General features: G+C 45.3%; 2 protein-coding genes and 1 long non-coding RNA gene across 4 annotated transcripts in view; 2 read left to right on the forward strand and 1 right to left on the reverse strand.

Moving 5' to 3' along the window:
• The window catches only part of LOC135111406 (uncharacterized), an 82,140-nt gene extending 67,556 nt beyond the window's left edge, over positions 1-14,584 (forward strand). For both annotated transcript variants that reach the window (XM_064024665.1, XM_064024666.1), the window contains exons 5-8: positions 1,047-1,107; positions 6,335-6,381; positions 6,964-7,270; positions 11,922-14,584. In XM_064024665.1, the coding sequence (XP_063880735.1) occupies positions 1,047-1,107; positions 6,335-6,381; positions 6,964-7,270; positions 11,922-12,495 (989 nt within the window). In that variant the 3' untranslated portion in view covers positions 12,496-14,584. The remainder of the gene's footprint in view (positions 1-1,046; positions 1,108-6,334; positions 6,382-6,963; positions 7,271-11,921) is intronic.
• Positions 14,585-17,573: 2,989 nt separating this feature from the next.
• Positions 17,574-19,959, forward strand: LOC135111408 (uncharacterized). The gene is made up of 2 exons (XR_010273731.1): positions 17,574-18,412; positions 18,452-19,959. It is a non-coding gene; the product is annotated as an uncharacterized LOC135111408 (long non-coding RNA).
• Positions 19,960-19,976: 17 nt separating this feature from the next.
• LOC135111411 (putative histone-lysine N-methyltransferase PRDM6) overlaps positions 19,977-27,144 on the reverse strand; it is a 165,168-nt gene continuing 158,000 nt past the window's right edge. Inside the window, exons 4-6 of the mRNA XM_064024669.1 lie at positions 25,495-25,615; positions 20,625-20,743; positions 19,977-20,179 (exon numbers count right to left, since the gene is read on the reverse strand). Of these exons, the coding sequence (XP_063880739.1) occupies positions 20,060-20,179; positions 20,625-20,743; positions 25,495-25,615 (360 nt within the window). The 3' untranslated portion in view covers positions 19,977-20,059. The remainder of the gene's footprint in view (positions 20,180-20,624; positions 20,744-25,494; positions 25,616-27,144) is intronic.

A 27,144-nucleotide genomic window follows, 5' to 3' on the forward strand; every position in this document is an offset into this window, starting at 1 on the left:
AACACCCCGCCCCATCAGGTATACACGCGCCCTTCGTCAGGTCCTCATCATCGCCGGGCAGTATGTCGTCTCACACACCTTCGCCTCCCTGCAACCACTAACCCATACCTGCGTCACGCCTCCCCCTTCAACTAGAGGCAGAATTTTCCTACTGTTTTGTGTCCTTGAGTAAATGTATGTTCTCCCTCTCAGCTCACGAGAGGTGTTTGTTTTGGAGGTGGTGGTGGTGGTGGTGGTGGTGGTGATGGTGGTGGTGGTGGTCGAGAGGTAATGAGCGTTGGCAAGGAAGGTGGGTGGCCATGACAGGTAACCTAAATGACACGTTGAATCTTAGAGAGAGAGAGAGAGAGAGAGAGAGAGAGAGAGAGAGAGAGAGAGAGAGAGAGAGAGAGAGAGAGAGAGAGAGAGAGAGAGAGAGAGAGAGAGAGAGAGAGAGAGAGAGAGAGAGAGAGAGAGAGAGAGAGAGAGAGAGAGAGAGAGAGAGATTTTATTTATTGAGCTGATATGATGTAGAATTGGGATAAGATAGGAAAAAAATGTATCCTTGTTTTGTATTGTTATTTAATGTTGTGGTTTTAAGTCATTCTTGAGTTGTGTGTGTTTTCTTTTTTCTTGTTTTTTCTTGTTTTCCTCCTTTCGTTATTGTTTAATTTCTATTTACAGCGTCATTATTGTTTGTGGTAATGTTAGTACAGTAATAGTAATAATAGTAGTAGTGCTAGTTAGTGGTGGTAGTAGTAGTAGTAGTAGTAAAAATAATAGTTGTAGTAATAAAAGTAGTAGTTGTAGTAGTAGTAGTAGTAGCAGCAGCAGCAGTAATAATGATAATAATAATAATAATAATAATAATAATAATAATAATAATAATAATAATAATAATAATAATAATAATAATAATAATGTACATACTTCTTTTAATATTATTACTATCGTCATAAATCTTTTTCTTTTACCCTAACATAAAAATCACAACACATTCAAACATCCCCACCACCACCACCATCGCCACGGTCATCCTCGTATCATCACCTCTTCTCCCCACACAGACAAGGTGATCGGCGTCCACTGCACCCACGGCATCAACCGCAGCGGGTACCTGGTCTGTAGGTGAGTAGGTTGTTGTACACTCAGGCACAATGATAGAATAACTGATTCCTGTCCCTTCAATCTCGCCAGCCCACTGTTAATCATTTTTTTTTCATATCATTCCTTAAGTTAACTTGTTTCGATCTGTGTCTTGTGTTTCCTTCAATCTAAAGTCCTTTGATCTACTGTGTGTGTGTGTGTGTGTGTGTGTGTGTGTGTGTGTGTGTGTGTGTGTGTGTGTGTGTGTGTGTGTGTGTGTGTGTGTGTGTGTGTTACTGTCCTTGCCGTGGCGTTGCTCCATCGCCATGTGACACTTTGTATCCATCACGTGACTGCCGTTGTGCGTGTGTTTGTGCATACGTAAGGGCCTGCGATTTCTGTCCATTCAGTAACATTTTGCGTGACCGCGATAACACTGCTGGCGAATGAACCAATTGTGTGGCCTTTGTACACTTAGGAATGGGGACACTTGGGAGGATGTGCTGTCTTTTTTTTTATTCAGAACTCTAGTTATAATATACAGTTACACCTTACGTAGAGACAAAACATAAGAAAATAAGGGAAGCTGCAAGAAGTCATCAGGTCTACACCGAACATGCCTGTCTATTTCCACCCATCAGTCACATCCATGAATTTATCCAGTCTTTTAAAGCTCCCTAATGCCTTAACACTAACAACTTGGACTGAGTCAGTTCCATTCATCTACCACTGTATTTGAGAACCGATTTCTTCCTATCTCTTTGTTTAAATCCAACCTTACCAAGCTTGAAGCCATTATTTCGTGTCCTATCCTGAATATTGACCCATATATTTATGCCTATATATTTCAAGTATAATAAGTAAAAAAAAAAAATGACATGACTACAGGGACGCCATAATCAAATAAAACAAGGGAAACAATAAAAAAAAATGAAGTAATATATTCCTCTATACCATTGCTCTTTACCTTATGTGTAATAAAAAAAAATATATATGAATTGATGCACCACTACAGGGACGCCAGACTCAGTGAAGTACTCTCAGTGTGTGCCACAAGGCAGCTGCCCAACACAAGAATCAAGGACAGTGTTTTCTTAGCCACTTTTTGCACTGCTTAACTTGGGATCATTGTCCTCCGCCTCGCGTGAGAGAGAGAGAGAGAGAGAGAGAGAGAGAGAGAGAGAGAGAGAGAGAGAGAGAGAGAGAGAGAGAGAGAGAGAGAGAGAGAGAGAGAGAGAGAGAGAGAGAGAGAGAGAGAGAGAGAGAGAGAGAGAGAGAGAGAGAGAGAGAGAGAGAGAGAGAGAGAGAGAGAGAGAGAGAGAGAGAGAGAGAGAGAGAGAGAGAGAGAGAGAGAGAGAGAGAGAGAGAGAGAGAGAGAGAGAGAGAGAGAGAGAGAGAGAGAGAGAGAGAGAGAGAGAGAGAGAGAGAGAGAGAGAGAGAGAGAGAGAGAGAGAGAGAGAGAGAGAGAGAGAGAGAGAGAGAGAGAGAGAGAGAGAGAGAGAGAGAATGACCGAAGATGAACAAGAAGGAAAAAAAAAGGAAGACAAAGAACATAATAGAAGATTAGAAGAGGAAGGAGGAGGAGGAGTAGACGAAAAAAGAGAATATGAAGGGAAAAAGAGGAAGGAGGAGGAGAGGAAGACAAAGAAGAAGAACAAAGAACGAGGGAGAAGATGGAGAAGAAGAGAAAAAAGTATAAACCAAAAACAAGACAAGAAACATTTTGAACAAACTCTCCTTGAAATGAAAAAAAAAAAGAGATTGAAAAGAATAAGTAGAATAAAGACAAGAAGAAGAAGAAGAAGAAGTAGTGGTAGTGGTAGTAGTAGTTCCAACGACAACAAGAATACACCCCTTCCCAAATCCCTCCCCCTACCCCCACCACCTCCCGTAACACACCCAACAACCAAGCCATCACTTCATTGCCTTCGTCAGGGAGCTCCTTAGCGGCCGGGCTATCAGACGTGTCCATCTGGCCGTGTGTCTGTCCCTCCTGACGGGGATAGCCAGCCGGGGTACCGCGTCTGTCACTCCGCCTGTCGCCTCGTCACCGCCACCGTCACCTTCCCGTCTCGTCACCTCGTCCCGCTGTCACCCACTGTCCCTCTCGTGTCCCCGCCATTGTTCCTTCTGCTGTTTCTGTTCCACGTCACCCTTTCTCTCTACTTGGTGTCTTGTCCTCGTCCTCCTCTTCTCTTCGTGTTCTCGTCTCATCACTCCCTTTTTCTCTCTCCCTTTGTCTTCCCGTCCCGTCCCGTCCCGTCCCGTCTCTCTCTCTCTCTCTCTCTCTCTCTCTCTCTCTCTCTCTCTCTCTCTCTCTCTCTCTCTCTCTCTCTCTCTCTCTCTCTCTCTCTCTCTCTCCGTATATGCACTTCTTTCTCGTTTGTTATCTTGTTTACTGCTCCCGCCTCTCTCTCTCTCTCTCTCTCTCTCTCTCTCTCTCTCTCTCTCTCTCTCTCTCTCTCTCTCTCTCTCTCTCTCTCTCTCTCTCATATCTCTATATTTGCGAAATTTTAAGGAAAAGTAGTAATAACAAAATAAGGAAGAAGAAAACCAGAAATAAATAAATCTAAGAAGAATTGAGATGCAAGAAATAGTGAACATTTTAGGCAGTAGAGTAGAACACACACACACACACACACACACACACACACACACACACACACACACACACACACACACACACACACACACACACACACACACACACACACACACACACACACACACACACACACACACACACACACGTAACCCGACACCCTGAGAGGTAGATCACTTACACTCGATAATGATAACCGGGTAAGGCGTTTTCTCGGGGCAGTAAGTGATACCTGATACTTTTACTGGTGCTACTACTACTACTACTACTACTACTACTACTACTACTACTACTACTACTACTACTACTACTACTACTACTACTACTTGTGTGTGCGTGCGTGTGTTTTCTTTAGTTTGGTGTTTTTATTGTTCTACTTTGTTTTGTTTTCTCCGTTTTTATTTTTTATAGATTTATTTTTTTTATTTTCTTTACCTTTGTCTTTTCTTCCTCTCTCTTCTTTTGCATTATTCATATCTTGGTTCTTTTTCTCTGTACTCTAAATTGTTGTTGTTGTTGTTGTTGTTGTTGTTGTTGTTGTTGTTGTTGTTGTTGTTGTTGTTGTTGTTGTTGTCCTCCTCCTCCTCCTCCTCCTCCTCCTCCTCCTCCTCCTTCTCCTCCTCCTCCTCCTCCTTCTCCTCCTCCTCCTTCTCCTTCTCCTTCTTCTCCTCCTCCTTCGCCTCCTCCTCCTTCGCCTCCTCCTCCTCCTCCTCCTCGGAGCCTTCTGCTATGCTGTCCTGTCTCTCTTCACTGTAGCTAGTTAGAAGTAGTTACCAAACAGCCTTGCAAGGACCAAAAGGTTTGTTGCTGTTTGGCTTTCCTTTGTATTCCTTTGTATTTCCTCCTTCGCCTCCTCCTCCTCCTCCTCCTCCTCCTCCTCCTCCTCCTCCTCCTCCTCCTCCTCCTCCTCCTCCTCCTCCTCTGCATTTCACCATTGGCCTGCACCTGACCTATGGGAAACGAAGGAGTCTGAGGAGGAGGAGGAGGAGGTGGTGGTGGTGGTGGTGGTGGTGGTGGTGGTGGTGAACCATCAAGGCACGCAGCCACGAGGTTAATTGTTGGGTGTGAGGATGATGGGTGGTGGTGGTGGTGGTGGTGGCGGTGGTGGCGGCAAGGCTCCCACGCTCCACCACCACCACCACCACCACTATGATCATCTTTGAGAGCCTTTCCACTGCCTCTATCTGCCGACACCACCACCACCATCACCAGCACCACCACCAGCACCATCAACTCCATTGCAGTCATCACCTCTTTTATCACCACCACCATCAATCATTACCTTCCCCATCACCCTCTCCATCATTACGGCCACTGTCAACACCACCACCACCACTACTACTACCACCATCACTATGCTTATCACGTTCACCAACATTATTACCATTTTTTTTTTTCACCACCACCACCACCACCACCAACAACAACACCAACAACAACAACAACAACAACAACAATAAAAACTTTGAGGCGGAAATTATGTGAAACATCTTAATAATCTTTTTTTTTTTTAGTTCCATGAGTTGAATTTTGGCTGAGATTTTTTTTTAGCATTTATATAGAATTTTTGAGAGAGAGAGAGAGAGAGAGAGAGAGAGAGAGAGAGAGAGAGAGAGAGAGAGGAGAGAGGAGAGAGAGAGGAGAGAGAGAGAGAGAGAGAGAGAGAGAGAGAGAGAGAGAGAGAGAGAGAGAGAAACACATCATCCATCCCTCCCCCATCACCCCCCCTTCACCCCCTTCTCTTTACCCATCATCCGTACACCCTCCCCTCATCCCACGCCACACTTCCCATCGACCACCCATAAAGACGCCGCCAGAATCTGATCACGAGGGCGTCACAAGTGCAAACACGTCAGCAAAAAAAGAACGGCACATTATTTTCCCAGCTAATTAACTCGCTGTAAATTATGTGGACAGGTAATAAAAGATGGGAAGGAAATTTGCCTGCCATCCCGTATTTACTTCTTCATTTTTTGCCGGCTCGTCGTGTCCAAGGAGGAGCCGCTAATCAATTTAAGGTTAATTGCCAATCATACCAAGTGAAAAGTAATGAATCTCTTCTCCCTTTTCGGTGTTTTTTTTTTTCTTTTTTTTTTGTATTATTATTATTTTATCATTTTTATGTATTTTTTATTTTGTTCTTAAGGGTGAAAGTTTAAGGATTTTTTCTTTTTGTCTTTCTCATTTTCATCTTTGTGTCTCTCATTGTTCGTCTTTCCTCTCTCTCTCTCTCTCTCGTCTTTTTTTCTTTTCCTCTCTCCTCCTTTTTCCTGCTTCCTTCGTTTTATTTTTCTCATCATTGCTGTTTTATTTATTCATTCATTTATTTTTTAGAGATGAAGGTGGATGACTGCGGAAGACTTTGTTTTTCTAATAACCCTCATCTTTATTTTTTTCCCATGGCTGTCCTCTTCTTCTCCTCCTTTTGTTTTCTTTTTCTTCTATATTGTTTTCTCCTTTGCTCTCTTTTCTCTTTTTTCTCCTGTTCTCTTCCCCTCTTTTCTGTTCTGTTCTGTTTTGTTTTGTTTTGTTTTGTTTTTTGTTTTCTCTAACATCCTCTCCTTTCATTTCTCTTCTCATAACTAATTGTTATCACCACCACCACCACCACCACCACCACCACTGCCAGATGTGGAGTGTTCCTAACGCGTGTTTGTTCCGTTGCAGGTACATGATACAGGTGTTGGGTATTCCTCCGGACCAAGCCATAGCAGGTTAGCAGAGAGAGAGAGAGAGAGAGAGAGAGAGAGAGAGAGAGAGAGAGAGAGAGAGAGAGAGAGAGAGAGAGAGAGAGAGAGAGAGAGAGAGAGAGAGAGAGAGAGAGAGAGAGAGAGAGAGAGAGAGAAATTTTATGCATACAAATAAAGACAAAGTTACATATATAGAAAGATAAACTTGTATAAATATATATGTATAGACTGAAAGACAGAAACTTAGAAACATGCACAGAAAAAAATATATATGACAGACAGACAGAAATACAGACTGACAGAGAGACAAGACAGGCACGAAGCAAAGAGACAGACAGACAGACAGAGACGGAAAGCGTCAGATAAAGACAAACAGACAGACGCAAACAGAAGGTAAAATACACACAAACAGATACTGACTAAAGGCAAACACACACACACACACACACACACACACACACACACACACACACACACACACACACACACACACACACACACACACACACACACACACACACACACACACACACACACACACACACACACACACACACACACACACACACACACACACTCCAAGCCGCGTGTTTGATTCCCCTTCAGACTTTAACAGCGCGCGGGGCCACGAACAGGAGCGGGAGAACTACCTTGCAGACCTCCGCCAGGCGCCGTGGATGGACGAGGCGGTCCTTAAGTATTCCAGGAGCAACTCAAAATCCAAGGAGGCCTCTGAGTACCCCACCAACCCCCTGGACACCTCTACCGCCTCCCTGGACACCACCAATAACAGCACGCTGGACACTACCAACAACACCACCTTGGACACCACTGCCAGTGAGGTCGAGTCCCCCGGGGGTTCCATGGGCGTCGCCAGTCGGCAGACCTGGAATATTCCTCTTCTGAAGTACCCGTAAGTCCATTTGTTCTTTCTGTTGCTTCCTCGCTTCTGTTTCTCCGCGCCGTGGATTCATGCTGTGCTTGGCTACTTATCTGACAGCCTGGCCATTGATCTAACTCTCGCCCTGATGATTTGAACTCTACTGCCATTTCTTTTTCTATGTGAGAGAAGTTGGCCATGGGCAACAAAAAATCTGAAAAAAAAAGGCCCGCTGAGGATGCCAGTCCCCAGAGTCTTGAATCTTGCCTCTTCAAACAGTTCAAATCAAAGGTAGGAGGAAGCATAGAAACAGGCAGGGAGTTCCTTAGTTTGCAAGTAAAAGAGATGAATGATTCAAAATATTGGTAAACTCTTGCACTAGGGAGGTGTACAGAATAGGTGTGAGAGAAAGTAGAAAGCTGTGTGCAGTGCGGACGTGGGAGGAAGGGAGGCGAATATATGTGGCACTTGTTACTTCATTTAGGTAATCCTAGACGATCTTACTGGGCAGTGAAAGGTTAGATCTACTGAGCCACTCCTTTTGCTGCCAGGAGTGCCTCTCGTAAGGACATTCATTCCTTGCATCAGATAGTTTTGTTAAGGGTGAGAGGAAGGCACAGCAGGCAAGACGTGGAGAGGTCTTTGTTAAGGTGTGTGGAAAATAGTTAATGTAACTGAACGAAGTAAATGGGTGAGCTAGTGTCCGTCAGAAGGGAGTGAGGCTTTTGTGGTCCTCAGTCTTGTGTACAGCGTAACTTCGTTCCGAGGCGCATTAGACACCCAAGCTTTTCGTGACATGCGCGATGCTGTTTTATTTATTTATTTATTTATTTGTTTATTCTTCTTTTTGCGCCAGTGTTTGATCACTGATATGAGCTGCGTTGTTGCATTTTTTTTCTTTATAATGAAATCGGCTTTTTAAAATTTGTTTGTTTATTATTTTTATAAGATTTAACTTTCGCTATCACTGTCACTGTCATATTCTCACAAAACCCACTGGTGTGGACGACGGCAACACACAACACGCAGGTGGAGCAAACACAAAAAAAAAAACAAAAAAAAAAAAAACATGATAATCAGCCAAATTACCACACTTTTGGCTGAGACACGAGTGTGGTGGGCGCCCGCGACAGGTGCCAGAGCTGGAGGATGTCACTGTACGTCACTCTTGGTCTTGGCCGCGCCTCGTCTGTGCCTCGAGGATGAAATCTCTAACCCGGTATAAGCCTGAGTGATGAAAACACAAAACAGTGTGTGGGTGTGTCTCAGAGTTATTTACCTGAGGATTAACACTTCTCTTATGCTGTCAACTGTCAAAATACTTCAGCAGTTTTCCTTTTTTATTCATGCATTTCTTATACCAGGTTAGAGTTTTGCCAATATCACGTGCGGGTTGTGGGATCAGCGGTCGTCACGGTGTTGACAGTAATGGTAATGCTCCTCAGAGACCTGTCACAGTATATCACTCAAGACAGCAGGTGTGTGTGTGCAGCGCGGCACCCCTCCAGGTGTGCCGCGTGGCCAGTGTGGGTGTTCTGAACTCCACCTGTGCACTCGAAGCTCCCACAGGCACGTCTTCCCTCACTGAGCGTGCGGCTTGCGGGTGAAGTTTCCCTTGTGATTTGCTTTGAGAATGTTTCTGCTCCCGTGATTTCCACTCGTGTTTCTGGTTTTATTTATTCATTCATTTTAACCTGAATTCGCCATCTTTTTGTGACTTGTTTGTTCGATTGATTTTTCTCTTTATGCATTTCTGATGACTGGTTACGTAGTTTATAAACATTTCAGCGACTGACTAGCGATGAAGTTAATTTCACGTAAATTAGTGGTTTCTCTCAAGCCATGAGTTATTATAGTTTAATGTTGAATCTTTAAAGGTTTCTCTTCATGGCACAACGTGACCTATATCAATTAGGATAAGTGATTAACTACGCCTGAACATGTGTGACCTTGCTGGGTGTGGGCAGATCTCAGGCAGAGGGAGGTGCAGTCCAGTGCGTCTAGCACCCCGGCAGCCAGCGCGTCTCGCACTCCGGCAGCCAGCGCATCCCCAACCCTGGCAGTAAGCGCTTCCCGCACACCAGCAGCCAGCAAGTCCCCCACCCTTACAAGCAACGTGTCCCCAACTCTGGCAGTCAGCGCGTCCCGCATACCGGCAGCCAGCAAATCCTGCACCCTGGCAGCCGCGAAGTCCCCTATCCTGGCAGTCAGCGCGTCCCGCACCCCGGCAGCCAGCGTGTCTCGCACTCCGGCAGCCAGCGCATCCCCCACCCTGGCAGGCAGCGCGCTCCACACCCCGGCAGCCAGCACATCCCGCACACCGGCAGCCAGCAAGTCCCCCACCCTGGCAGGCAGCGCGTCCCGCAGCCCGGCAGCCAGCTCGCAGGTCACCAGCGTCCCCCGGTGGTCTGCTTTCGGTGTCAGGAGGAGGGACATATTGCTAAACTCTGTCCCAATCCTAAAGTTCGCTCCAAGGGAAAGGCCTCCAAGGGACAGCCAGCGCGACACTTTGCTTCTAACAACCCACAAAATAAGTCATCGCCAGGTGAGCCCCGGCCTAGGCTGCCCCCGCGCACTCCGGCAGCTGAGAGGGCTTCCTGCGCGACTTACGTCCAGGAATACCCGGGACGCCGTTGCAGCGCTCCCCACCCACCGGCAGCCGCCACGCGAGGGGTTTTACCCAAGATGGATTCTCCAGGGGACAAGCCTCAGCCTTCCGTCCCTGCACTGAAAGAGGACTTGCTCAGTTCCCTCTCCCTTGCTTAAGCCAACCCCAGGCGCCCGAGCACGTCCTGCCCTCCCTTACCAGGGCGAGGCTAAGGAACAGATTGATCGCCAGGCAAGAAAATTCCAGGGATTGGAAGACATGTTAGAAAAGAAGGAACTCATAATCGGAAAACTCACACAGCTGCTGCAGGAGTGCCGATGCCATGTTCCCGAGCACCTCGCAAGGAGAATGCGGGCCCAGGCAGCCTTCCCCGCAGTGCTCCCTTGCCGGGCCGCCGCTTCATGAAACACTCAGCCGCGGTGCCTCACTCACTGGTGCCGCGTCGCAGGAATTTTTTTTTTTCCTCTCTTTCGTGTTTACTTTTTTTTTATGGTCATTTAAATTTATATTGTGTTTATTTTTTATTTCGTATTTTATTTATATTTTTTTGTTGCGTGATTAAATTTTAATGATCATGTCGATTAACAATTTTAGCGGTTATATTTTATTTCGTGTTTTTATCTAAATGATAATTTTTATTGGCATGTTGAATGGGCTTTGCGAAGGACCGACATCATATTTCTTCATGCCACCGTTACACGTTCTGATATTGTACCTTTGTGTACATTCTGTCGTGGTCTGTTCCACTGGCACCACTCCAACCGATATTGTTTTAATATTTTCTAATATTTTTCTTGAAGCAAATGCAAAAACGTTAAAAAATTTTACTCAAAGAAATGCACCGTGAATATAATATAAAGCCAATAAACGCACATACACACCCTTCGTTTGCTTCCCGAGAGAAAACCAACATGGCGGACGCTGATTGGAAGCAGCAAGCACTACTACAAATAATGAGCCAGGACAGCGGAATTAATTGGTCTGCAGAGGCAATAACTTTCTCGTGGAGAGGGCGAGGCACCACCAGTCAGCGCGGCCCATTATCACCCGCCCTGGCTACGGCGCCGCCGTGACCTCAGTCCCCGAGCTAGCGGTCAGCGGCACTTGTTGTGAGGCGCGGCGTGACCAGCAAGAGTGACGTCATTATGCCGGTTGGAAGTGAGGATGTAGAGGTGCACTTGCTCCTCGTCAAGCCCTGGCATTCCTCAGTGCTCAACATTAACGCTGGTCAAGGCATCGATACCGTCACTGCTGCGGTTGCCTCTAAGCGTGTCACTGTCGTGGTGCTGCAGGCGTTACCAGCGCTGCAGACTGTGTTCTTGCGGCATATCTACGAGTGTTAGTAAGAGTCGAATACAAGTTAGTCTTAGAACCACAACTTCCGTTCGTGACGTCTTTGTAATGGATTGTAAATATGTGATTAGGAAAACAATATAAAAAGAGACCAGGAAAAGTTTAGGAATCGATTATATAGGCATGTGTCTTGGGCGAGGCCACTCACCAAGCGTGGGGGTCACAGGGGCACGCTGTACTTCATCTCTTGGGAACGGTTCTTTTTCTTGCGGGTTTTTGGAATGAGGAAAGTTGTTTTGCTTACTAATCGGGGCTCTGTGAAACCCGTGGTGTGGCCGTGCCTGCTTACACTACCTTTCTGGGCTCAGACTTGCCGGTGGTGGTTTCTGGGGCGGGGCGGGGCGGTTGCATGAAGAGATTGCCGGGGAACGGTGCAACCCTCGCAATGTTGGGTCCTTGAAGCTTGCTCTCTTCGTAGTGGTAGTTATGGTGGTGGTGGTGGCTGTGTGTGTGTGTGTGTGTGTGTGTGTGTGTGTGTGTGTGTGTGTGTGTGTGTGTGTGTGTGTGTGTGTGTGTGTGTGTGTGTGTGTGTGTGTGTGTGTGTGTGCTTATTTTAAGAGTGGAACGTAAGTAAACGTTGCACCTGTCAGTGACTCATTATTAGCCTGTAAGTATGATGTTCTGTACCATAAGTGAGGCTTATGCATGCTGCGGTAATGTTGAAGGCAGTGTTGCGGTGACCCTACATCCTGCCACCCTATCACTGTGCATTCATGTCTCCAGCGGCACGCCGGAAGATGAGAGCAGGCCGCTGCCGCCGCTGCGAAGGTGGAGCCCTGTGGAGGAGCGGCACTCCAAGAGGTCGTCGAGGCGGACAAGGCGCTACAACCCAGTGGACAACTCTTCCGAGGAGCGGCCCGTCCGGCGCCACAAGGAGCGGTATTCAGCGTACGGGGCGCGCGACTACTACGACCAAATCTACCAAGGCCGCATCGCGCCGCAGTATGACAGTCACTTCTACCAGCACCGGGGCTCAGGCGTGGGCCCGCACCGCCCGCTGCCCCGCTACCAGAGGCAGCAGCTGCAACAGGGGCCCTCCAACGCTCCGCGCCAGTACCGAGGGCCCCGCCCCTACCGCAGCCCTCCCGCTGCCGACACTAACACCTACTCCAACACCAACACCCCGGTCCGCCAGGACCGCCAGGAGGCCCCTGAATATTACAGGACTCCTGACGCGTCGAGGACTCCGCGGCTCAGGTCTCACGGACCTCTGCGCAACCCTCTGAGTCCAGGCGTCCGCGAGGATGTGTTCAGTCCTACGTCGCGCCGCCGTTCCGCCAGGATGACCCCGTACTGAGCCCCGCCAGGCCGCCAGGCACTCGGGCTGCTGGTCTCCTGGCAGACGAGGAGGCGAGATCATTATGCTGGTAATGTGTGGCATTTGTGTAGTAAGGGTGAGGAGAGGCGGTGGGAATGTCTGGGCCACTCCCGCCACCCCACGCCTCGCCCACCCCAGACTTCCACAGCAGCAGTGTCAGCATGACTAATCCCACAAGTGACGTGCACGAGCATTACGATATCCACTGTCACAGAGCTGTTATTGTGCAGCTGTACACGAGTCACTCACACACACCTTGTCCATGTACACTATTCTAAACAGTGAATACACTCGGGTTGACACGGGACTGCTTGTATCTTGCTCTTCACACTGTCTTTGGAGAGAATGGGGAACGCCTTCCAAGGGTGGCGGTGGCCTTCTTTGTCTGTCTGTCTGATTCCTTTCCTTTCATTAACACGTGACACGAGATACTTGGTTGTCGAGTCTTCGGGTGTCTGCTGTGTTTGAGTCCGAGGTAAGCGCCTGAAGGAGGCGTGGCGTAGTGTGGCGTATGCTGGGTGTGAGTGGGCGTGGAATGGCTAAAGTTGACTAGTATTTCTCTAAGTGATTCAAGTATTTCCGTCTGTATTAAAGTTTCCTCTTCCCGTAGCCTTTAGTCAGTGCAGATGACGATACAACGACCGACAATCATGAGGTGCTGAAGTGGCTGCAAAGAATCGATTGTTTCTTTCTTTGCGTGAATCATACTTGTCATGTCTCCTTGATTTACATGAGAAGTAACAGCTTGATTTGTGTTCATTAATGCGTCTGGGCTCCAAGCTTAACAACAATAACTAGTGATGATAATAATAATAATAATAATAATAATAGTAGTAGTAGTAGTAGTAGTAGTAGTAGTAGTAGTAGTAGTAGTAGTAGTGGTAATACAGTGATGAGTCATTTCTGATCTCAATGTATTAACGAAATAAGTTTTAGGTCTCGAATACCACGCATTACGTTTTGAAAAAATTGTCTTAAGTTTTGCTGGAAATGGATTGCTCTCTCTCTCTCTCTCTCTCTCTCTCTCTCTCTCTCTCTCTCTCTCTCTCTCTCTCTCTCTCTCTCTCTCTCTCTCTCTCCTCTCCTCTCCTCTCCTCTCCTCTCCTCTCCTCTCCTCTCCTCTCCTCTCTCTCTCTCTCTCTCTCTCTCTCTCTCTCTCTCTCTCTCTCTCTCTCTCTCTCTCCTCTCCTCTCCTCTCCTCTCCTCTCCTCTCCTCTCCTCTCCTCTCCTCTCCTCTCCTCTCCTCTCTCTCTCTCTCTCTCTCTCTCTCTCTCATATATATATAAGCATCCAGGCCACACAGCACCGGCCACAAGACGCCCGCCGCGCCATACCACGCCCTCCACGCGGCCACCACACTAGAGATCACTTCCTCCACGTGCTTACCCTGAAATATCTGTAAGGAAGATAATTAAGTTACACGAATTAATGGGTCGTCTTTTATACACATTTTGAGAGCAGAAAATGTGTGTGTGTGTGTGTGTGTGTGTGTGTGTGTGTGTGTGTGTGTGTGTGTGTGTGTGTGTGTGTGTGTGTGCTTGTGGAATATAACGATAATAATAATAACATTAAAACGAATATATACAAATAGAGAAGGATTTCAGCAATATTTTACAGTAGGAATCGCTAGTAACTAAACTTAAGCCATATACTTTACAAAAACTATTTTAGATTTAAGAGCCCAGGAATGTTGTCTGTCAATCTGCGGCGTCCTCAGCAATGTAGACTTGCTGTGGTGTCAGTCAGATAGAGTGTGGACTGGTAGAGGGAGAGGCATCATGGGACAGTAAGTGGTGACGTGGGTAATGGAAGAGAGTGCAGCTTAACTCTTGGGTTTTGCAGGTGTCGCTGAGAGCCTGGGGAGATTCAAATATTGTTTTTGTATGATGGATTTTTAATAGAATATGTCATCATTACTTTAGGTGAATATGCGTGAAGTACGTGATTAGGATGATGATGATGATGATGGTGGTGGTGGTTTGATAATTGTGTGCGTGTGTGTGTGTTTGTGTGTCACAGAAATGTATTTTTGATGTGGTGTTACTACTAATAAAGTTTGTTAAAAGTAGTTTGACTTACTAAAGATTACCTTTGGGATGGCCGAGGTGGTATTGGTGATGGTGGTGTCACGCTGTGCCCAGCGCCACACTACCACCACCAACACACTCCTTGTAAGTAAGTTAGTAACCAAACAAGTAGCACAACAGGGGAAGTAGAGGGACCAGCACAGTAGTGTGTCGTAATAAGCACCAGAAGTCGCACAGTAGCATTGCACACACACACACACACACACACACACACACACACACACACACACACACACACACACACACACACACACACACACACACACACACACACACACACACACACACACACCGCAACCTTAATCTCAGCTAACCCACAACATCAGAAGCGACAAGAAAGACGTGGTGTCCGAGACTTAGAAAACATCGCCTCTTCACACACCACACGCACCTTCTCAGTCATCACCAGGGAGCGTACCTGCCTAAACACTTGAACTAGGCGTGTGTACCTGTAGTGTACCTGCCCTATTAGTTCAGTGTGCGTACGTGTGTCGTCATCACCAACTTCATCATCTAGAGAAGTGTCACCACCAACACCTGAGTATCTGCACGCCACCACGGCAGGTAAGTCTCACACCTGACCTATATTTTTATCACAGGTGAGGGAGGAGGAGGAGGAGCTAGGCAGAGGGCGAGACAGAAGGGTTAGTTGGTGGGTTAGTGGCGGGAAAAACCCAAATTGAGGTAGCAGACAGTAAAAAGTGACAGGAAAGGGGAGGTCGCGACGGACGGGAGAGGAGCAGCAGGATATGGGTTTGGGCAGACTGGAAATTTTGTAAAAGGAAAATAATGAAACATTCACAGGGGGAGGAGTGAAGTAAAGGATTTTATGTATGTGTTTGTTTGCTTTACTTCTTAACCCTTTCACTGCAATATGCAACGATTCACAGCACTAAAAGCAAAATATGAAGTTTCTGTAAGCATCTGCAAGAAAGAAGGGGATAAAAAGGATAGATTTTGCAGTGTCTAGCCAGTATAATGATTGTGGGTGGCTGTCAGGTATGGTGAGTAATACGTAGGTTGATATAGCAATAGTACCATGCATTATCTGGCGCCTTTTGCTGATTCATTGATGAGTAAATTTATATAAGTAACTTTTCACGGCAAGGTAGGAAGAGATAACAGGGACGTTGAGATATTACCCTCATGTCCTTGTGTGCTCAGTTCATTGCCTTCCTCACAGACATCCTCATTTCCCTTCCTCACAACCTCATCCTCATTGATTCCTTCTCTTCCCTTCTCACTGTCAACCCATCCTCACTTCCCTTCCTCACATCCTCATCTCCACTGATCCCTTCCCTTCCCTTCCCTTCCCTTCCCTTCCCTTCTCTTCTCTTCTCTTCTTTTCTTTTCTCACTCTCACCATCCACTCCCTTAATCCCAGTCAGGTACCATTACAATCACTTCCTATCAACATCACCCTCACAACATCCTGATCACCCTGGAATACTAACACCTCTTATAAGGCTCCCACTTCACCCACATCACAACCCGCAATCCTCTCCACAGCATCTCCTTCCCGCTAACTGTTTGCTTTGATCCTTAACCCTTCAGTGCTTAACAATTTCTCCTTTATCACCTTTGTAGACACTTATTTTTGTACTTCTCCCTTCGTCGCTCTTCTTATGTATGACTCCCCTCCTTATGTTTCTGTCCCTTGCTTTGCTTAAATATTTCTGTGGTCCAAAAAAAAGACGAGATTAACTTTTAGATCTCTTGTCTGTACCTCATCCCAGCATTACCTTCCTCCCTTAACACTTACCCTTCCCTATCACGTCCTCTTCCCTGTCTTTGTACTAAACCTCCTTAAACATTTATGTAGTGCAAAAAGAAAAGAAAGGAAAAAAAAAAACTCATTCTCTCATTCTCATTCTCAAAATCTCATTCTCTTCATTCTCTACTTCACTCACAGATTTTAACCCTCTATTTTCACCCTATCATTTCCTCCTTCCTTCCGCTAACACCTAATCGAAAGAAGACTAGATTAACCTTTTATTCTCTTTTGTTTACTCTTTCATCACTAGATCACATCCCAATATCATTAATACTATTTCCTCCCCCTCCGCTAACACACTTCCCCATCGCGTCCTCTCACCCACAGTAACCCTCACACGCACCTCCCGTCACTTCCAGCCTTTTTCCCTCCGCTATCAAGAACGTCAACTGCGCGGAACCAACAGGCAGGCACCTTTGGGAGAGCTCACTGCTGCCGCCTTTACACAGCGCCTCTCTCTCTTACTCCTGCTGCCTTCCTGGGGTGTTGGGTGAGTGCGTGCGTGTTTAGGAGTGAGGCAGGTGTGTTGTGCGGTGTTGTATCTGGTGTGTGTAATTTAGGAGTGTTTAGTATTTTGTGAGATGTAGTTAGTTCTTTGTCTTCGATCTTTTGGTTCCTTCCTTTCAGTGGTAAAATGTGGAATTCTTGCTGCTTCTGTTCTTTCCGGTGTCATAAGAGGAGGACTGAGGAGGAGTGTATGAAGACAGCTCCGTAACTTGATTAGGCAACCCGATTAGAACCCGTTTTCTTTTTTTTCTCTTTTTTTTTTTTTTTTTTTTTGTACGGGGAGCGATTATTTTTTTTTATCTATAATTATTTTGCACCCTTGAATTATCCACTCGTACACATAAGTAGTATTGATAGTAACAGTAGTCACAGCGGTGCCATGAAGTCTGAACCCCATCACAATAATATTTCCGTTTCTATCCCAACTTGATAATTTACATTCCATCACTCCTCTTCTCCCCAAAACTCATGCAGAATTCCACATACCGTTCAGAACACCTCAAATTTTGGATAATCCTTTTGACTACGCCTACAGTTGGACTTTTTTCCTGCCTCTTCGTTGTCTTGGGCCAGAATCCCCCTTACGTAAAAAAACAAATAAGTAACAGAGCGAGAGAGGCGCGGGGGGGGGGGGAGAGGGGTTGCTTCCGTATCGACCTAAGTGCAGTGGAAGCTTTAAGGGTCCGCTTCCTGAGTATTGATTTCCCTGATAGCGGTATAAGGGAAGCCGCAGCCTTAGCGTGTGCTGTTAGTGCATCCCTCGTGCCCTGGGAGGCGGAGGCAGTGGAGGTCTTGGCGGCGCCGCGTGGAGGAAGAGGGAGAATGCAATTGATATGGCGTCTAGCTTGTCAAGTTCTTATTCTTTTAATTTTTATTTCTTTTTCGGTTTACTTCAGTATTTTTCGCCTCAACTTTATTTATTTTTTGGGGGGGACTTAATTACAATGCTTTTTCTTGGAACTCAGTATAACTTGTATGAAGAACGTTTAATACGCTGCTTTTTGCCACAGCATGAGGAGGCAGAGGAGCTTCAAGATGAGAAAAAAAGGAGTGAAGACAGTTATTGTCCGTCTCTCGCAGTGATGCCAAGGAAACAATACAAAATGACAAGGGCATCATCGCACTAAATAGAGTAAGCAGGCAGGTGAGCTTTCAGATAGTGAAACAAAAAGATCAGAGGCAGGTGTTGTCTCGCACTGCTGGCAAGGAAACAAAACAAAAACTCGTGTCACACTCGCGTCCTGGCTTTGCTGGCGGCGGCTCTGTTAATGTTACTTTGATGACGTGCGGTCCCATACACGCCGCGACGAAACGAGATCGAGTGTGGATGGTCGCTAGGTAAGGAAGGAAGGGTCAGGAGTGCGTATAGCGAGGAATGGTCTGCCAGTTTTTGTTTAGATATCTTTGCGTTAAGTTTTCCTCTCCTGTTTTCTTCTCTCCTTTCCCTCCTCGCCTCCATCCTCCTCCTCCATAATTGACTTTACTTACAAGGAGTGAAGACCTAGAGAAACAGGTTACTAAGTTCTAGGTAGAGAGAAATAGAGAGAAACAGGTTACGAAGTTCTAGGTAGAGAGAAATAGAGAGAAACAGGTTACTAAGTTACAAGTTACACAACGTGGTTTGTGATGCACTCCCCAGCCTCTCATCTTCCTAGTAGGTTGTTTATTTGTTTACACATGAAATGTCATCGTTCTTGGCATTTGCTTCTTTCACGGCGAGGCTTTATTTTTCTTTAGTGAGGCGAGGTGTATGTGTACTAAGGGTTCCAAGTAGTAGTAGTAGTAGTAGTAGTAGTAGTACAGTTGAAGCGGTAGTCAGTCAGCAGTTAGTAGCAAATTGGTGCACGAAAGAAAACTATAGGATATAGTCTTTGCTGCAGGATGTGGATAGTATAGTTCTTGGAGTGCAGTGTTTGAAGTGAGAAGGAAGAAGGATCGGGTGGGTTTCATCACTCCATCATACTTATTATCTGTTCATTCCTTTTCACTTACCTGACAGGTATTATTACATGCAAAACACTTCATAGTGTATCGTAATATTATCAAACCATTTTATATATTTATCCAACCATGCAGGAAGGAAACTGCCTCGCCTGTACTTGTGGTTCCCTGCAGCAAGGGCGGAGACCAAGAGAGCGCGGCCGGGTCTCCTTCCTGTGCAGGTTTGGTAGTTACAATACAATCTCATGGTTTGTTTGTTTATATGGCTTGTCTTTTATGTAGTAGCCTTAACATTGATGAAAGTAAGCATGATGCAGTGATGGAACCCGGTCTGGTCCTCCTCTCTCCTCCACGCTATAAAACCAGGTACGCATACTGGAAGTACGCATACTGACGGTTCCACATCTCGCAGGCGGGACTCGCAGGCATTGCTTACTATTTTTTTTTTTTATTAAAAAGCGAATTGACGACTATCGCTTCAAACCACCACTTCAACCACTACTTACTCGACACTTTTCCAACCACATTACAAAGGTGACTGACATTTTAGGTGTGTGAGATGAAATGAACTGGATAAATCGGCTTCTCAAGGCCCTTCAGTATAGACGAGACGAGAAAAGGACACTTTTCCAACCACATTACAAAGGTGACTGACATTTTAGGTGTGTGAGATGAAATGAACTGGATAAATCGGCTTCTCAAGGCCCTTCAGTATAGACGAGACGAGAAAAGGAAACAGAGAGGGGAGGAGAGGAGTGAAGTTACAGGAAAGGAAAGGGAACGGAGAAAAGATATAGTATATAGGGAAATTAGTTAGGGAAAGCAAAAAAATATAGGGGAAAACGTTGTTTGTCTAGTCACCCTACACACCAAAAAATACGTCTTCAACGGAATGAAAAATATCCGTGAGAATTTTGATTTCCTGCTTTATTAAAAAAAAAAAAAAAAAATTGTACTCATTATAAAGTTAATATTATTTTATACAATACTTAAAATTTGTATTACAATAATACTTCGAAGAATTCTACAATACTTTTTTAAATTGCAATACCTCGAAGACTCTCCGGAGAAAAAACAATACTTAAATTACAATACCTCGAAGACTCTCCGGAGAAAAAACCAGGACAGATTTCATTTCAAAAAAAAAAAAAAAAAAAAAAAATATATATAAAATTCAAATCAATATTATTATCATAGATGGGGAGTCTCTAGACTTAGAACACTGGGAAGCTCGTTACTCGCAACACTGCAAGCCCCACAGAGTCTGACACGCAGGGAACTTAAGTTGCAAAGGTCGCAGCAGTACGGTAAGTCCCAGCAGCACTACGTAGTCTCCAGGGAACAGCGGGTTTATCTGAGGGGAAAAATGCACGTTAGTACCACAGGCAGTGAACACCCACACGGCAACTGTCCCCGACTCGTACTCTCCTGCTGACGACGGTCTACGTATTGCGGAATCCCTGGAATTAAGATTTTGCTGAAGTATGAAGACGATTTCCGGCAAACAATCTACGACATATTTCAAGCAAGACCGCAATGCGTATGACGTCAGCTGGTGGAGCTTCGCCGGCATGTTACCACGCTCAGGTGTCCTCGGACGACATAACCAAGGCGAGTTTATGCCAGACTCATCTATTGGTATAATACTCAAGAATCAGTTAAAGAAACCAACAAGCTACTGCTTTTCTGCTGCAAGTTCAAGTGACAGGTGAGTGTTCACACCAATTCAGTCTCAAACCAATTTATGTACAAACACAGGCGTGGGGTTTAAGACAACAGGAATGTACGAAAGCGCTCACCACAAACACGGCCACACTGCAACTCTGAAATCTGAGAAGTTCGGCGAGCTGACGCCAAAGGACATGCCTGCTGGGACGGGACGGGACGGAGACCCACGCGCAGAAGGACGACGCAGCGCCTGGAAGGTGAGTAGTAGTAAGTAAAGTGGCAGGAGGGGAATGTGGCTTTTAAAATTTTAATTCTTTAAACTGAAAAGAAAGGAACTTTGTCCTAATTAGTCGTTCTTTGATACCTTCACTTGTCTTGCTCCAGCACAAAAATGTTATGAACTTATAATTCTTAGTTTAAACTAACACGTTTCCTTATTATTTGCTTATTCAACAGACAAATGCTACCTCAACAAATTCTTACTGTTCTCGCGGTCCTGTCTGCCTGCCTGTCCCTCCCTCCCCCTCTCTCTCCTTCCGTCTGCCTCTCCTCCTCTCTCATCTTCCACCAACCAACTCAACACTCGCTATTTTCTTCACCGCCTTGGGCAGAAGACTGTCGCCGCCTGAAAATAAAGAAAAGAGCATCAGCTCAAAGTTTCGCATCCCTGTCATCCTGCCTTTCACCACCACGTAGATTACAACCATTGTGTTGTACACTTTATAAAATTTATTAACGATATAAAAAGGAGAGAAAAAAACAATAGAGGAACCTAACAATTTGCACAACATTAAAAGAAGACGGGCAGTTTGATTCAATAATAGATAAATGTTACATGAACTCAGTAAAAATTCTGGGTGAAGTAGAGGAACCAGAAAGCATCAAACAAAATATAAACTACATGGACTATAATAACCGTAAGACAACAAGACTAGAAGAGAGTTTTACATAACCTAGTAAATATTTAATTAGAATAGAGACACCATCCCATAAAACTAAAAAATGTGAACAGCAACCATAAGGAGACAGGGACAGCAAGAACAGCAGTAAGCATTCCCTCCTTCAGTAGACAATATTATATGCATAAACCAAAAAAAAAAAGTAACCATAAGAAGACAGCAATGGTGATGGGGGTGGTGATGGTAGAAGTAGTAGTAGTAGTAGTAGTAGTGGTGGTGATAGCAGCAAGTGTTCCTCTACCCAACGTCTCGACAAATTCAATAGACAAATTTTACATAAACAAGTAAATAAAAAAATAAAAATAAATAAAACAGAAACCAGCTAACATGACACAAGAAACACGAATAGTAACCATTAAGAACAGAAAAGCAGCCTGAACAGCAGCAGTAGTAAGCATCCTTCCCCCAGCAGCGTCACAACCTATATTTATCTGAACGACCCGAGCGGCGCTGGTCTCCTGTTTCGTGACGTCAGGGTGCGGCGAGGCTGCGGCCGGGGCGGGAACCTGATCACGGGGCAGGGGGTGAAGGGGACTGGCGGGGCATGGAGGGGTTGGTGGGGACACTGAGGAAGGAGAGGGAAAAGGGGTGGTGGTGGTAGTAGTGGTGAGCAATGCAGGTAAGTTACTTGTAATTAAAATACTAGGAGTGACTGTGGCTAGTAGTAGTAGTAATAGTAGTAGTAGTGGTTGTTGTTGTGGTGGTGGTGGTACTCTAGTAGATAGTAAAATAAATTTCTTCTGCGCTTCCTCGCCTTTCCTATTAAATAATTATGGATTTTTCTGACGGATGGACGGATACTTGCATTTTTCATCTCGCCCCTGCTTGAAATGAAACCACTTGAAGGGAGGGAGAGACCTAGACTGATTAACGCCGCAGTGTTAGTGGATCATTATGAGAATAAATGCAAGGAGAATGGCTAATCTGTAGTGAGGCACATCTTAATCAGACAAATTCAGTTTCTGAATTCCACAATGAGTGGGTTATCAGTTAAAATAATCCCGTTTATGTAGAAAGGAACGCTACCATACAGCTTAACGTTATACAAAAAAAGTACAAAGGAACGCTACCATAAGGTTAATGTTATACAAAAAAAAAAAAAAAAAAAAAAAAAACAAGTACTAAAATAATGTGCAATTAACCTATATTCGTGTCAGTTTACGCAGTCATGTCATGCAGCTAAAAGCACAGCAAAACCTAAATAACAGACTATCTTTTAACAGTCAGCGTGACGGGCTACAGACGGTCTGGGAGGCTACGGTGCATGGCGAGTGGTTGCGTGCCGGGAGAGGAGTGCCGGGAGAGGAAAGAGGATGATCCTTGGGGAATGGACGTGAGGCGCCTCGAAGGACGCTCCGATGAACCACGAGAGACTTTCCTTTAATTTAATCCCATTCCATTCATTTCGTTCCTGTCACTTTCCTCTTACTCCTTTCAGTCCTTCAGCTATCATTCCTTCTGCCCCGTCCATCCTATGTCTCCACAAACTAGTGCAAGAGTTAACCAGCTCTCTCACTCTTTCATCCCTTCCACTGGTAAACTCTGAAATTCTACCGGCTTCTGTTTTTCCTCCTGTCTGTGGTAAACTTTTCAATTAGTTTTGGATATTTCGGGAACTAAATTGAGTCTTTTTTTTATATTTGGTTATTTTTTACGAGTCTTTTTTTTATATTTGGTTATTTTTTACTACGAGCGTTAACTTTTTTTCATCCTCACTAAACAAAAACAAACAAAAACAATAATAATAGATAAAACAATTAAAAACAAGCTGACACCGAAGTTTCATTTACTCCATTAACTAATCTATCCATCAATTCAAACCCAATCAGCCTAACAAGTAGTAGATTATGAAATGTTACGCAAACCAGCCTTCCAATCCATCCAGCACCTTTATCCCATCAATCTGTCAGCACTTTCAACCCAATCACCCAAACCACGAATAGATTAGCAAGCCCTAAATAAACTACCCTTCCATTCCTTCCAAATACTCCCCTATCAATCTATCAACTCAGCTACGAATAGATTAGGAAACATTACATACACAACCCTTCTATACCCAATCAATACAACCCTTCTATCCCCAATCAATCATGTACCCCCACCATCTCAATCACTACGAGAGGAGTGTAGAGTCAAGTAGAGTAGAGTAGACCAGGAAATAGTAGATAAAGGAAGGTGACGGCGATTGCAGTCTGGGAGTCTCAAAATACCCCCCCTCATTCCCCTCCCTTCCCTCTCCCCCTCCCTCCCCCCAAGACTCAGGTGCAAACAGAGGCAGGTGGAAGTCATGTTTGTGGACGTGCCTCAGCCTGCCAGCGCCGTCCCCCCTCGCCCCCTTCTTCCCCCGCTGGCCTTGGCGACGCTCCTCCAGGCCAGAGCGTGGAGGGAATGACGGGAATGGGAGTAGGTAAGAGGAATGAGCATAGGGTGAAAAGGGAATGGGAATAAAATGAATGAGATTAGTGTGGTGGGAGTGACTGGAATGAGCATAGAGGGAATGACGGGAATGGGAAAGAAGGAATGAGCAGAGTGGAGGGAATGACGGGAATGAATAAAGAAGAATAAGCAGGAATTGGAATAAAATGAGTGTGTGGAGGGAGTGACTGGAATGAGCATAGAGGGAATGACGGGAATGGGAAAGAAGGAATGAGCAGAGTGGAGGGAATGACTGGAACGGGAATAAGAGGAATAACCATAGTGAACAGAGAAATACGGGAGAGAAATGAACGAGAAGAATAAACACAAGATTGCATGCATCATTACAGAAAGGATCTTGTGAATTGAAGTAGTAGCAAATAAGATAAGATACTTGTAGCACGATGGACACCACCACCACCACCACCACCACCACCACCACTTGTGTTGATTCCTACAATTCCTCCTCTCCTTTCCTCTTTTCCACCTACTTCTCTTCTTCTTCCTCTTCCTCCTCCTCCACCTCCTACTTCTCTTCCTCCTCTCCTCCTCCACCTACTTCTCTTCCTCCTCTCCTCCTCCACCTTCTACTTCTCTTCCTCCTCTCCTCCTCCACCTTCTACTTCTCTTCCTCCTCTCCTCCTTCACCTTCTACTTCTCTTCCTCCTCTCCTCCTCCACCTTCTACTTCTCTTCCTCCTCTTTTCCTCGTGACACCTTACCCCTGAATCTCCACTCCAAGGACTCTCTCTCGACTCACTCTCCCACTACCTCCTCCACTTCCTCCACCTCCTCTTTCTCTCCCTCCTCTCACCTTTTGCACTTCCTCCACCTACTACTGTTTCTTTCATATTTCTTACAATTCTCACCTGCTTGCTACGAATTATCTCATTCTTCCTCCTTTTTCTTTGTAATTTTCTCATAATGTTCTCCTTTTCTTTATTTTTCATTCTCTTCCTCTTCCTTCTCCTCCCTCTCCTTTTTTTTTTAAATTTGTCCAATCGTCCTTTCTTACATTTCTCCTTCTCTCCTTACTTCCTTCCTTGCATCACCTCTCCATTCGTCCTTACATTCATCCTTCCCTCCCTTCCTTTCCCCTCTCCCTCCCTTCCTCTCCCTTCCTCTCCTTGAGTACCCCCGGCGCCTTGGCAGCCTCTCATTAGCACAGGCAGCGTCCACACTCCTAATGAGTTGTCCTGAGGCACACACACCATTGCTTGCAGGAGGAGGAGGAGGAAGAGGAAGAAGAGGAGGAGGAGAAGGAGGAGGATGGGAGGACGAGTAGGAAAGGAGGAGGAAGGGAGGAAGAGGAGGAGGATGAGGAAGGGAGGAGGAGGAGGAGGATGGGAGGATGAGTAGGAAAGGAGGAGGAAGGGAGGAAGAGGAGGATGGGAAGAAGAGTAGGAAAGGAGGAGGAAGGGAGGAGGAAGGGAGGAAGAGGAGGAGGAAGGGAGGAAGAAGAGGAGGAGGATAATGAGGAAGACAATTTTGATTGCAACGCTGATCGTGACCTTAAGAATTTGTGTGTGTGTGTGTGTGTGTGTGTGTGTGTGTGTGTGTGTGTGTGTGTGTGTGTGTGTGTGTGTGTGTGTGTGTTTGGGAAATGGAATAAAATAGATTCACCTTACCACAAAGAACAACACTGCCTGGTCCTGCGTCCTGTCCTCCTGCGGCCTTCGTGGAGGATAGATCAGGTGGTGGTGGTGGTGGTGGCGGCGGAGGCAGAGGCGGTTCACAGGGACTTTCCTCCTTTAATTAGCATGAAAACAAAAGTAAAGTCATTAGTTCCAGTCATGTTTCCTGCTTTTTTTTTATCCTTCACTCTTTTCCTACTTCACTATACTCGTCCCTACTTGTGAAATGACAAATTCCACAATGTTCTGCTTAACTGTTTTACTGCAATGGTCATTCTTTATTATATTGAGATTTTTTTCGTCCCTCGCTCCTTTCCTACTTACCGGCGCCTCTCCTACGTTATCATGTTCGTCTCTATTCGTGAAATTATTTAACTCACAATCGTTGTTAAGTAACCACAGCTCTCAAAATCATAAGTCTGTAGGAGAGGCTGCCGCTGAGTCTCGCTTCCTCGTGCACCAGGTACGTATGATTTGCCACCCATTACTAATGTGCGCAAGTGGCAACCGGTTTGAGTTTAGAGAAGAAAAAGATTCACTGCATTTCGAGGTTTAAATTGGAGGAAAATTGATTAGCTCTTGAAAGGAACAAAATACATACGTCCCCCCAAACCCCCAACACAAATTCCCTATCAATTACTAATTAATATGTACAAGTGGCAATCAGTTTGGGCTTAAGAATGAAAGAAAGGATTGTCACTTCACTTTGGGGTTTAATTCTAGGAAAATTGATAAGCTTTTAAAAGAATCAATAGCAACCATCCCCTCCCACCCTCGTCCCCTCCCCCACACACAAAGGTATAAATCCCTATACGTTGAACTTAACGGAAGACAAAAGAAAAGCCTGTCACTTGAACTTGGGAGGTTTAAATCAGAGGAAAATTGATAAGCTATTAAAATAAACCACACCACATACACCCACGCATTTTTTTTTTCGTCATGAAGAATGTCTCGCTTACAACCAATCAGTTTCAATTCTCGTCTCAATTACACCTGATAATCAACTTCACGCTCGGGGAGATGTGGGGAATCATGACCGAGCGAGTGATCAAAGTGGCGGTGGCGCGGCGGCAGCCTTGTACGGCGCCGTGTAAAAACTAGTTGAGAATTCAAGCACTATCAAATTGTAGCAAAAGACACAATGCAAACATATAATTACAATAATAAGAAATATGTCGTGATCATGTTGCGTCCTTTATCTCGTTTTCTATAAAGAGAAGTACACTGTCTCCTGTACTCACTCCCACTGTCTCGCTATTCCTTCAGTTTTGAGTCTCCTGCCAATACCTCAATTGCTTTGTTCTTACCTCGTTCTTAAATGTCAATCTGGCCCTCAATATTTTTCTCATGTCCCTCACTCATTTGCTGACTCCTCCTCTGTTTTCCGATATCCACCAGTTTTAAATCTATTTGCACTCACTTCCACTGTGTCCTATCATTTCCTTCAGTCCTGTCTATCTGTCGACATTCTTCTACTCCATCTCTCATTTTCTTTAGTCTCAAGTCTCTTGCTCACACTTCCACTGTTCTCCGATTTCCTTCAGGCTTGCGATATGCAGCTATTCATAATACTAAATGTGCGTTACTAAATCTTAACAGGCACTTACGAGAAAAGAAAAAAAAAATAAATAAAAAAAATGAATG

Source organism: Scylla paramamosain, chromosome 22 (genome assembly GCF_035594125.1).
Source record: "Scylla paramamosain isolate STU-SP2022 chromosome 22, ASM3559412v1, whole genome shotgun sequence".
NCBI classification, from domain to species: domain Eukaryota; kingdom Metazoa; phylum Arthropoda; class Malacostraca; order Decapoda; family Portunidae; genus Scylla; species Scylla paramamosain.